At 57.8% G+C, this 12,578-nt stretch overlaps 1 protein-coding gene across 1 annotated transcript in view; it reads left to right on the top strand.

The window, feature by feature from the left end:
• Nucleotides 1-12,578, top strand: part of TRAPPC9 (trafficking protein particle complex subunit 9) — a 478,436-nt gene that overhangs the window by 116,162 nt on the left and 349,696 nt on the right. The window contains exon 15 of the mRNA XM_059395212.1: nucleotides 6,184-6,336. Within this exon, the coding sequence (XP_059251195.1) occupies nucleotides 6,184-6,336 (153 nt within the window). The remainder of the gene's footprint in view (nucleotides 1-6,183; nucleotides 6,337-12,578) is intronic.

The following is a 12,578-nucleotide window of genomic DNA, read 5'->3' as shown; positions in this document are numbered from 1 at the left end:
ACCGCTGACCGCTGGGCCGCTGGACCGCTGGTGTCTCGGCACCACTGACGTCTAGGGGCTGCAGGCGTGGGGACCGCTGGTATCTCGGGACCGCTGACCGCTGGACCACTGGAGTCTCAGGGCCGCAGGCGTCGAGGGACCGCTGACAGCGGGACCGCTGATGTCTAGACAGCTCGGGGCTGCTGGAAGCTGCACGTGGCTGAAGGCTACAGGTGGCTCAGGGCCGACGGAGGCGGGGCCTCAGGCAGCTTGAAGCTGCAGACCTTGTTCCTTCCTGGAATCAGAGATCCCACCCAGGCGTGTGTCCCTCTACAGGCAGGGAGCGCCTCCTGGAATCAGAGATCCCACCCAGGCGTGTGTCCCTCTACAGGCAGGGAGCGCCTCCTCTTCTCCTTCGCCTTGTCCTCCTCCTCCTCCTCCTTCTGAAGATTTTATTCATTCATTTGAGAGTGAGTGAGAGAGAGAATGAGCAAGGGGAGGGGCAGAGGGAGAAGCAGGCTCCCCCCTGAGCAGGGAGCCCGATGCAGGGCCCAGTCCCAGTACCGTGGGATCCTGACCTGAGCCGAAGGCGGCTGCGTAAGCTGCTGAGTCCCCCGGGCGCCCCACAGGGACCCCTTCTGATTGACCTCTTTTCCCCAGAGCGGAGCACGGTGGGTGCCCTGGGGACGTTAGAGGCTGTGTGGCGAGTGTTCCCGGGTGAATGGAAGGGGAAGGCCAGCAGCATGGCGCCCTGTCGTTTCCCTAGGCCGCCTCTGCGTGCCAGGGTGCTGTGCCGGGGCTGGCCTGCCTCAGCGTATGTTGGTGCCGACCCCAGGGTCGTCTCTACCCGCTGACGAAGTGTCTTGGGTCGACGGAGGAGGGCCGCTGGGGCAGAGCTGGGACTCAGATTCCTATTGGTCTGATCCCGAAGCTCACCATTTGACTGTTTGATTTCCCACCATCTCCTTTCGGAATCCTCTCTCCCATCACCACCGCTATGTGTCCATTGGGAGCTTGTGAAGCTGCCTGGTTACTGCTCGGGGGAGCAGTGAGAGGCACAGCGTGGAGTGGAAAGTCCCTGGCCGTGACCTTGGCTCTTTCTCCTCTAGCTGTTTGACTAGGGGGACATTGTTGCAACTCTCTGAGCTTTAGTTGGCTCTTTCATAACATGGCAGTAACAGAGCCGTAGTCTGAGGTTAGAAGACAGCACGTAGGAGATGGTGGTGGCACTTGTTTTTATAAAGGGACTCCAGGGAGAGATGTGTCTTGTTCCCTGGACTCCCCCATCGCTGCCCACAGAGCCCGGCAGCACAGGGAGTGGAAAGCAGGGGCAGAGCTTCTCTCGGGAGCTTGGACTGGCTTCTCCCAAGCCCAGTCCGTTCTTCCTGGGCACCGCCTGGGTTGCACGGAGCAGCAGCGCTGATGCACTGCTTCCAAGAAGTTGACGGGCTGGGGATTGAGTCTGGGGGCTCAGGCACACCCGTGCCCCAGGCGGTCACTGTCCTTGCCATCAATCCACATTATCGCTGGGCCCTTACCGGTGGTCCTGGGAGAAGCAGCTGCCTTGGCTGAGAACCCGGCCTCACTGTCTGGGGCGGGTGTGGGGGGGTGAGGCGGGCGGGGGTCAGCATGCTCAGCCCCATGCGTGCGCTTGCAGACCCCAGATTCACAGGGCTTCTCCCCATGTCCCACCGGGGCAATGGGGGTCCCCGGAGGATTTAGATACAGCACTGAGAGGTAAGCGTGCGTGCATGTGTATACGTTTAGGGAAGTGTAATATATTGCCTCATTGTAGAAAATTCAGAAAATAAAAGCAATTTGAAACGACTGTGATCCTGTACTCGGAGGGGACCCACGTTAGCTGTAAGGTGGGCTATACCCATGTATTTTTTCCATGTGAACATTTTTGGGCCGCGAAATCCTAGTGTACATTCAATCTGGTAATCTGCTTCCCTCACGCCACTTTCCCCCCATCTGTTCTAAGTCTAAATCTGAAATGTCTTGGAATACATTTATCTGTTCCACGTCGAATGCTTCCTGAGCGCCCCCCACGTGCCCGGCGCTACTCCTCGTTGCGCGGGAAGGATGCTGATGGCCGCCGGCACTGCTGTGGACTCGCTGAGTGCCGAGCGCAGGCCTGCAGCCTCCCTGCGACTTCCCTGCTCCCTGCGCAGCTCCGTGGGGGGAAGCGAGGCCGGCCCAGCCGGAACAGCTGGCACGGCGTGGGGGCCGTGTCTAAACCGGACCTTGTTCTGGTTGCTTTACTTTCGTTAGCTCGTTTCTTCTCCACGACAACCTGTTTTATAGATGAGCACACTGAGGCACGTGGAAGTTCTGTGGCTTACCTAGGGATGCCCGGCTAGAGCCCGGAGTCGAACCCACACAGTTTTCTCCTAAACTGGGCATTTGTAGCCAGGTGGGTGCCCTGCCTCTCCTGGGAGTGGTGAGCTTCAAGGGGCCTGGCTCCCGCCTTGCAGTTGGTGGAGGAGTGAGCTGCTTGATGCAGGCGGTGATGTTCTAACAGAGGTGGGAGCTTCAGAGCCCAGGGGAGCAGTGTGGGATAGAAACCGCATTGCAGCAGAGGAACCTCAGGGTCGGGCTGTGAGGGAGGAGTCAGAATCGGCCACGTAGGAAAGTGGTCCAGGAGACCTCGGTGGGGGAGCAGCATGTGTCGGGGGGTAACTGGGGCTCGGAGGGTGAGGCCAGATGGCTCCAGGCACTCCAGTCCTGTCTGGGCCCTGTCCTCTGGCTCAGGGAATGCACCCCAGAGCCCTCACCTGGTTCCTGCCCATGCAGGGGAGACCTGTTTCTGAAGCACGGACCTGCTGGGATCTGCCTCAGGGTCCTAGTTGCTGTGGGCGCTCTGGCCAGTCCTGCCAGAGAGGATGGCGAGGCTGTTTAAAGAAGTTAGTGTGCACTTCAGGACCGGGGGACCTTGGGGCCTGGCCTCCCAGCAGGTAGGGCCCAAATGCCGTTCTGTCCTGGTGTCCCATAGCCGGCATCTCAAATCCCTTCCATTCTGCAGTAATTCACTGGTTGGAAGATAGAGTTAAAGAATATAGTAATTGGGTTAACGCATATTTACAGAATGTGAATTACTGGTTTCTTGAGATGATTTGGTCCTTTCCGTGGTTTGGGAGCCAAGGCACTCGCTTCGGTTCTATGCCAGCCCCAGAATGCAAGCGGCGGGCAGTGTGACTTCCGGGGCTGCCATAAAGACCAGGGGTCAGGTCAGCTTGTGAAGGTGAGTCCATGTTTCCCGGCAGACATGGAGAGACCGTGCAGACAAAGGCAGGAGGGGGAAGGCAGGGCCAGCGGGGGGCCTGTGCACCCAAACACGTGCACCTGTGCATGGACGGGACAGGTCGGGGGTCACCCACACAGGTTCCCCCCGACTTTTAAAGATTTTATTTATTGGGGTGTCTGGGTGGTTCAGTGGGTTAAGCCTCTGCCTTCGGCCCAGGTTGTGATCCCAGGGTCCTGGGATGGAGCCCCACCTTGGGGCTCTCTGCTCAGCGGGGAGCTTGCTTCCTCCTCTCTCTCTGCCTGCCTCTCTGCCTGCTTGTGATCTCTGTCTGTCAAATAAATCTTTTAACAAAAAGATTTTATTTATTGATTTATTTTATAGAGAGTGTGAGTGCGCAAGCACATATGCAGAGGGAGAGGGGGCAGAGGGAGGGGCACAAGCAGACTCTGTGCTGAGCGCAGAGCCCGAGGTGGGTCTCCATCCCATGACCCCGAGATCTTGAACCTGAGCTGAAACCCAGAGTCCAGACTTAACCAACTGAGCCCCCCAGTGCCCCTCCCGCTCGCTCTTTCTAACCTGCCTGACTTCTCCCTGCCTTCCCGGCTGCTTCCGAAAGGCTGTCTCTCTGGCGTGTCCCATCTGTGGCTGCGGCAGGGCCCCCCTGTCCCGGTCTGTCGGGACTCGCTGCCCCATGTGGTCGTCAGTCTATGTCTTAGGAGCCCGCGGGCCCTACAGTCATCATCCCTTTCCCGACTCCCCATCCTTCCCTGGGTCATTCTGATTCAGGTGGTAACGTGCCTGTATAGGGCCTCTGGACACCGCGTGTGCTGGCGGCGTCGGGGGTGCTGTGGTGTCACCGGTACTACCCGAGTGCCCGTCGTGTGTCATGTGCCAGGTCTTGTACTCACGGCTGCGGGAGTGCGATCGCATATCTCCGCCCCCTCAGTTTCCTGTGGGGATCGGAGCCACTACTCCGTTGGGTTGTGGCGGCGATCGGGCCAGACACCTGCATGTGGAGAGGGTCTGGCATATTCCGGGTGTGCCGTGAGCCCCTCATGAGCAGGGAGGCGTGACTTGGCTTCTGAGTGCCTTGCGTGGATGCTGCCCCGTCTGCTCCTGCATGGAGCGCTGCTCTCCGAGGCCCCAGAGAAGCCCTGCGGCCTGGTGGGTGTGCTGCCAGTTCCGGAAGGACCGTGCCAGGACCAGCGCAGTGTGTGGACGGTGTTCGCAGCATGGCTCGGCCCCATGTTCTTCAGCGCAGGCATGCTCATGTGCTCCGTCTCCCGCTGGCTTCTTCCGTGGGTGACTTCTGGGTCCCAGGAGCAGGACTTTGTGTGTGCGTCTGCCTTGAGCTGCCTCCGTGTGGATGAGTGTAGTGGGTCCGGAGCCGTTGGCATGCTCTGGTTCTCGACCGGGGATGAGTGGCTTAATCTCTCGAAGCCTTGGCTGCCTCATTCCAGGAGAGGACATGTAGCACCGAGAACGGGTTCATAGAAAAGGGAAGCCGGGGGTGGGGGGTTGGGCGGCAGCGCGGTGCTCCCGCCTCGGGCCCTGCCGGGTCTACGGGAGGAGGGGAAGTCCAGAGCCTTGGAGCTGGGCCCTGAGCGGATGACCACGGCAGGGCCTTCTCATGGACCAAGGGGCTTGGGCAAACGAGCTCTTCGCACCTGGTCGGCGAGCAAAGGGCCTCGCCTCAGGGTGTGGGGGATGGCCCGGCACGTGACCCTGACCCTGACCCTGAAGCAAGAACGTAGTTTACTCTTCACACATACAGCCTGGGGGAGGAGGACACTGCGTGCGCCCAGGGCCAAGTGGGGGTTACACTCGGGAACAGAGGGAGGCCAGGGGCTGTGGGAGGCAGGCTGTGTAGTCGCAAGGGGGTGGGTGCCCCTGGTTCCTGCGGGAGGATGTCGTTCCCTTGTTTCGCTCAGTCTGTGGTTGGCGGGAACTGAAACTGCCAGTTTGAGGGTCAGCAGGGGCTGGGGGGGTCGGGGAGATGGGGGACCCAGTCATGGGCGCAGGGTGGCGGCTGGACCTGTGGTGAGGCCGGTGCAGGGCCTCCTGGTTCCACCAGATGCCGAGGCAGTACTTGGTGTCAGGCCTTGATTTCTGGCCCAAAGCTGGGCTCGTCTGGCAGGCGTGGGAGCCACGAAGGTGACACAGCTGCTTCCACACGGCACAAACGGGGTCCCCCCCCCCCCGCGCTGCCTCCTTGCGGTCTCCCTCCCCCCCACGCAGCGCATGAGCGTCCTTAGCTTTCCAGCGCTTCACACACGGCTTCGCTTAATCTGTACCACAGCCCTGTGACGCGGGAGCTGTCGCCCCCTTTCCACACGGAGACGCCGTGGCGTAAAGGAGTCATCACCCTCCGTCTGCTCCAGTCAGTCACAGTCGAAAAGGCAGCAGACGCAGGGCTGACTCCTCTGTGCGGATCTCTCCGAGACGGGGGTGGATTTGCGGGGCAGCTCGGAGCCCCCCTGCAGGCTCTGCGGGTCCCGGGCGTGGCTCCCAGTCCCGTGGCTCTGGTTTTGAATCCGTGTTTCCTGAAGAGGGTCCTCTGCTGTCTGTGCTTCTCCCACTCGACGTGGATCTGTTTCTCCTTAAGGGGACAACCGAGGCAGTCCTCTGGGGAAATTCTGGTTACCTCCGAATCCGTTGATTCCGTTTATGTGAGCAAAGGGTGCATTGATTTTTTGGCGAGAGGAAGCCCGCAGCAGGAGCGGGACGAGCCGGCCCCAGGCTCGGTGGTCTGCCCCTCGCGCCTCGTTCACAGGCGCAGCCTCTGCCTTGTACCACCCACGAGTCTGGAATTTTTTTGGTGCTTGGATTTCTCACATTGTAAATGGTTTGCCTTTTCCTTTGCTTTGGGGGGTGCATGAGGATTTCTCAGGGGGATTGGTAAGTCACATCCTGCCTCAGTCCCACCATCCTGACCACCACTGTCCTCGTCATTGTAGAAAAACTGTATGGCGACTTCTTGAGCTGGAGCCTGGAAGAAACCCTTGCCCAGTTTCCTCTGCAGCCGGGGAAGGTGGCCACTTTTGTGGTCAACATCAAGGTGAAGCTGGATTTCTCGTGCCAGGAGAATCTCCTCCAAGACCTCAGCGATGGTAAGCCCCCTGCCCCGCGCCCCCCAATCTTAATCAGCAGGTCGTGGCCCCTCCGTGCCTGTGGCTCGCTCCTCCTAACTTGCCGGCCATTCATTAACTCGAGCTGCCTGAGCCTTCTCCTGGGCACTTAGTCCGCCCACTGAGTTCCTGTATATATCTGAAAGCAATAAAGGTACTTGTTAGCTAAATCATTTCTTAATTCACACTTTTTACCATCCTGTGCTCATGTGCCAGGAGGTCATCTTAAGTTGGTGGAATTACTGCATTTTTCTTCAGGTATAACTGCTGTGATCTAATTAGCCGTGATTGTAAAGTTCTCCCGAGGCTGGTGGTTTCTGTTAGGGAGGTGGCGTCTGGAGAAAACGGGCATTTATACTCCTTGTAGCATTAGGACTAGCTGATCAGGAGTAAGATCTACTGGATTAATTGTGTCAGATCACGAGTGGACGTATGCGTTCGTACGTTCGTTTGGAGGCATCATGGGCCGGAGCAAGATCCATGTGAGATCGGCCACTAGCCTGTGGCGCCTCCTTGTTCTCGCGAGGACCGCAGCCCTGCTGGATTAGGGCCCCACCCGCATGACCTCACTTAATGTTTATCACCTCCTCACAGGCCCTGTCTCCACATATAGGCGCATTCGGGTTTCGGGCTTCAACACGGGAATTTTGGGGGCCGCAAGCATTCAGTTGAAGGCTATGGCTTGAGATAGCAGATTCTGCCGTTAGAACTTACTGTGCAACTTTGGGTGAGTGACCTTGGCTTCTCTTAGTCTCCTAGTTTATGAAATACTCGTGAACATCTCCAGGGTTGTCACAAGGACTTACATGCCACCTGCAGCCTGGTACGGGGTCAACAGATGTTAGTTAGGGTCCGTCCCCCATCCCCTGTCTGTAGCATGACACGACATCTCACTGCCTCGTGCTATGAAGCGGGGAGTGGCCTGGGCTCTTGGGCCCAGGGTGCATAATGAGGAAGGGTCTGTCTCCTGCAGGACAGTGATGGTAGCAGCTGGCGTTTCAGAGGCTACGTAAATCAGCTCACTTAACCCTCACAGCAACCCTAGGAAGTAGGTGCTATTAATGTCTCCACCTTACAAATCAGGAATTAAGGCCTAAAGAGGTTGAGTAGTTTTTCAGAGGTCACGCAGCTAGGAAGTAGCAGAACTGGGCTATGCATCCAGCAGCCTGACTCCAGAGTCCTTCCTTGCAACCGTCCTGTGGCCCAGGGGTCAGCGGGGATTATAAGTCTGGGATTAGAGTGCCCCAAGACTCTGGGACATGACGAGATGCAGCTCCCTTTGCCTGGCGGGGTCCTGTAGGGGCTCCCAGCGTTCCTGTGCGACTGAACCAGTTCCTGGGCCTGAACTAGAAAGCTTCCTTGATGAAGAAAAAGCACGGGCCCCTCAGGCCTTGGCCTGCAAGGAATCAGCTGGTACCGAGGCCCAGAGCCCTGGCAGTTAGGAAGTGGGTGTTATCTCCAGGGACGAGATGTCTGTCTGTCTGTCTCTCTGTGGGAATGGGCCTCTCTCTCCACTCAGGGTCTCACATGTACGTGGGCGCTCAGGGATGAGGCTGGCCTGTTGAACTCGAGAGGCAAAGCTTAGTTACGGTTCCGCGTTCCTGTGACGGGGACGGTCGTCTTCCCTCCTGAGGCGTCTGCAGCCACGCCGGCCACCTGGTCCCTGGAGTGCACCCAGTGGTCCTGGCTGAGGGCCTGTACTGGCTCTGCCCTCACCTGAATCTCTCTCCCCCACAATCTGCACTGCCCCCCCAAGTGTTCAGCTGGCCGCCCCGACCACATCAGCCGGACCAGCACCCCGGCCCTCGTCGCTCCGGTGGCACCTGCGTTACTGACTCTGCACTTGTTCCTCCAAGTGTCGTGTTGGTTTTTCCTGCCCACCTGCCTCCTTCCGCTAGAGGAGAAGTTTCAGGCAACCGGGACCCCACCTGTCCCCTTCAGCCTCCATTCACACCGTCCGGGGCGCTACGGAGGAAGAGTTGGTGTGCACTGCGGGTCTGGAGGCCTGAGTGAGCCCCTCCTCCCCCTCCCGCCCGTAGTGCGGGGGGCCCACCCCGGAGCACTGGCACCCTGGGTGTTAGGGCCTCAGCGTGGGAATTCGGGGGGGGACACAGACATTCAGTCCATAACAGTCAGCATGAAGTTTGCTCCCCTGTGCTCTCTCTAGTGTTTAACTGTAACGAGCTTCTTTGTATAATACTAATATTTGATTAACGTTTTTTTTTTGTATATTATTAACAAAGGCAGAAGAGCAAATTTACTGTTGGACACATAAGAAACTGTGAAAATGTCAGGTGGATTTAACATTATACCAGGGCTTAAAGAGTATTGGATTGGGTGGATATTTTTCTGTTTATAAACTGCCTGATACCACCAGACTGCATTTTTCTGCAAGGAGGCAGAGTGTTGCAGACAGAGGTCCTGACTTCTTTTTCCCAAGGGAGGAGTGTGGCAGAATAAATGGTGCTTGACACCCGCCGAGGGGGGGATTGATTAGCTCTCGTCCCAGGGCCATGTCTGGGCAAGCAGACGTCCAGCCGAGCCACCCGGCTGTGGGGAGTGTGGACAGGACACTGACGTGGCTGCCTGCCAACGGCAGCCGCTCTCCCTGAGAGACACAACAGGAGGGCTCCAGGGGCAAACCGTACCTGTCCGCCTTGTGGTGGCTCTGTGAGTTCGTGTGTTTGTCGTGGTGCGAGTTTCTGCCTTTCGCTACAGAGCTCTGCTCTTCCAAGCTGAAAGCAGAGTTGTAGTCCGGGACTTGTAGTCTGAGAGTACCTTCTTCTGTCCTGTAAAAGAAAACCACATCAGAGGGGGCTGGGATCACCATCGCTAAGTGTTTTGTAAACGCAAGGCTGGTCTGATTTCCCGTCAGTTAGCTACAGCACAAGAGTGATGCGGAACGTGGGGTCGCTCGCTGGATGCCCTCTCTCCTGGTGACGGTTGTTTCCACGGCCAGCTGTAGAACTGGAGGCCCAGGGTCTTAATGTCCACCACCAGGGTGAGTCTCACAGAGGAGAGGGGGTGGGCACCGAGGCCCACAAGGACCTTCCAGAGTCTGGTGAGTGGATGATGCCGTGTCTGTGTAGTTTGGGCTAAGGAGTCAAGAATTTAAGAAACAAAACAAACATAAAAGAAAACAGAAACTCCTCCAGACTCTCAGATACAGAGAACACACTGGTGGCTGCCTGAGCAGGTAGCTGGGCAGAGGGCACCAAGTGCACTGATGTGGACGGGCACCTGGTGGCAGGTAGAGGTATTGAGTCACTGTGTCGCATGGCAGAACTGACGTTACACCGTGTGCTGGCCTAACGCCAGACAGGCCTTGGTGTGGGCCTGCCCGGAGACAGCCGTAACCGCAGTGCCGGTGGCCTCTGGGGCTCGGGAGGTGACCCGCATGCGGCTCTCTGTGTGACACGGTCAGAAGCCTTCATCCCGGAAGCACTCATGGACTCGGTTTGTCTTCCCAGCGTGGACTCAGATTACTGAAATCGGATGCCACGTTAAGAATTTAGGACAGTCAGTATAGCCGTCTTGCGGACGGGACGCTGGGTTCTGGGTGGGCTGCAGGCGTGTGACGGGGAGGTAGTGCGTATGGAGCGGTGTCGGTGCCGCATGTAAGCCCGGACTGGCCGCTTGACTCGGGTTCTTTCTGCTTAAGCTGCCCAGCGGCTCTGGAGAGTAGATGGTGGGCAGACGGATGTGGATGAAAGCAGACCAGAGAGAGCCAACCGTGAGATGCTGTGTGCGATCCTCGTCCTATCCTGGGTTCAGTGAAAACACTCGAAGGAGATTTTGGGGACCTCAGCGTTCCTCGATGGGGCACGGGAGCAACAGCCTTCTTTGGCCGCCACCCTGCGCTGCTGAGGACGCGAGGGGCGGGCTCCCACACCCTGCGTCCCTGAGGGAGAAGTCCCGGGCTGAGGGCCGGCGGCTCTCCCCTGGGCTGTGCTGCGGGGCGGGAGGGCTGCCGCGGGCCTCTTCTGCGTGCCCAGCTGCGGAGTTTTTGGCTTCTGCGGTGTAGGTGTGGGCTCTTCTCCCTGGATTCCCGGACCTCCACAGAGGCCCTCTCGGTGGTGGGTGATTGTCTAAGTCAGCGTGCCAGGGGGAGACGGTAGAAAACTCACTCCTCCCTGATGACGATGCCACTGTCTGCCAAAGTAGTTGTACGCTCCTTTCAGTAACTCCTTTGATAGAGTTAATATTGGTATAGGGAAGCTGTGTGCGGATGTGGAAAAGGGTGAGTCACTGATTTTGTGACAGTCTGATTCTAGCATCCGGTCTTGAACCAGGATTCTTGTGTGGAAGAAAGGAGGTAACAGTTGTAAGAGAAGAGGGATTGGGTAAAAACCTTATAGTCTGGGCCTTGAAAAAAATCACAGCATGAAATTATAAGGTGTTGGGGTACCTGGGCAGCTCAGCCGGCTGAGCAGCCAAATCTTGATTTCTCTTGGGGTCCTGAGTTCGAGCCCCGTGGTGGGCTCTGTGCTCAGCCGGGAGTCTGTAATCTCTGCCTCTCCCCCTGCTTGCACGATCTCTGTCTGTCAAGAAAAAGTTAATTAATTAAAAAAATGAAATAATGGGGCCCCTTGAGTGACTCCGTTTCGGTCATGATGCCAGGTTTTGGGATCGAGCCCTGTGTCAGGCTCCCAGCTCAGTGGGGGAGCCTGCCTCTCCCTCTGCCTGCTGCTCCCCCCGCCTGTGCTCTCTCTCTTTCAAATAAATAAATACACTCTTAAAAAAAAGAGAGAGAAAAGCCCGGAACCGACTGCCTTGAGGTCAGGGCAGGGTGAGCTTCCGGGGAGGACGGACGCTGTGCTGGTCGTGAGGCCGGCAGTAGGCCCCCGGGGGGCTGGCAGGACCCTGTGGCCTGAGCCGAGCGGTGGGTCCAGTGAGTCTTCATCCAACGATACACTCTATGCAGCTTGGTCAGTGTTCTGTTTTACTCTAAAATGTTTTTATAAGAACAAAAACATCAGATATGTTTCCATAATACTGCTTTTGCATGACAGCTTTTTCATGGGACCAGACTGAAAAATTGTTTTTATCCATGAAGTTTCTCATCAAGGCACCGGCTTGAAGGTCATGCCTGGCCGCTGCGTGTGCCTCTCCGGGTCGGGATCCCACTCATTAGCCCCCGTCTGGTGTGGGTGCTGCTTCCTCCCTCCGCACTCGCCAGTCCTGGTTCTGTCTTTTGTCGTATTCCAGAGTAATGACATTCCTGGCTGTTGGACCTTGCCTGTTTCTTGAAATGTCATATTGTTCTGAATGATTGTAACTGTTCCTGACCTACGATTCCAACTCTGTGCTGAGCCTGGAGTCTTTATTTCTGCTCCTGAAGTCCACAGCTGTGTTTCCAGCTGGCTTCCTGGCATTGTCACCTGGAAGTCCCCACAGCAGCTCACGTGCACCCCATGGGGACCCCGAAAGGCTGCAGCCCCCCTGCAGAAGTGCTTCTTTCCCTTTCTTTCCTCGTGGACGACAGTGGCCACTGAGCACTCTGAAGTGGACTGTTCTATGACCGCTGAAGCTCCATCTGCTCCCTACCATGTCATCTGTGCTCTGCTGAATGTCCCTGTGTCCCCCTGCCTCTGCCCGGCGACCACTGCAAGAACGCACTGATCTCCCGCCACGGACCTTGCCTTCTTGAGTTCCTCCTGTTATGTCTTTGCTTTTTCTTGAAAACAAATGTGCTTCTGACTTTGGAGTGTCATGTCCTGCATCATCTGGTCCCAGCAGCCGCCTGCCGCCCGGCCTCCCTCCTGCTGGGGCGCCCTCGCATCTCCCACTTGGGCTGCTCTGAAATACTGTGTCGAGTGGCTGCCTTTTCCTCCACCTCCAGCGGCGGTCAGCCTTCGCCCGCTGGCCCAGCTTCGCTCACTTCCTCTTTGAAGGCCTCCACTGGCCTGTGTTACTCTGGCACCTCCGAGTGCTGGTAGTTTCTCCCACCCGGCTCCTGCCCCCGGCCGGGCCTGGCTGAGAGAGGACGCCCAGCAAACAGTCACTGAAGGAGGGAAGACAGGCATGTTGTGAGCCGCAGGCAGTGTTCCTGACGCTGAGCTCAGGGAGGGGAGAGCCGTCGGGATGGCCAGACTCCTGGGTGCAGGGCCCTCGAATGGTGCCTCGTGGAAGAGGGAGCTGGACACCAGAGGGGAGGGAGTGGGCGGAGAGAGGAGTGGGCGGAGAGAGGAGTGGGCGGGGCGGAGAGAGGAGTGGGCGGGGCG

Source organism: Mustela nigripes, chromosome 3 (assembly GCF_022355385.1).
Source record: "Mustela nigripes isolate SB6536 chromosome 3, MUSNIG.SB6536, whole genome shotgun sequence".
Lineage (NCBI taxonomy): Eukaryota > Metazoa > Chordata > Mammalia > Carnivora > Mustelidae > Mustela > Mustela nigripes.
Note: the sequence above shows the minus strand (reverse complement) of the source record. Positions and strands in the feature narration are given on the sequence as shown.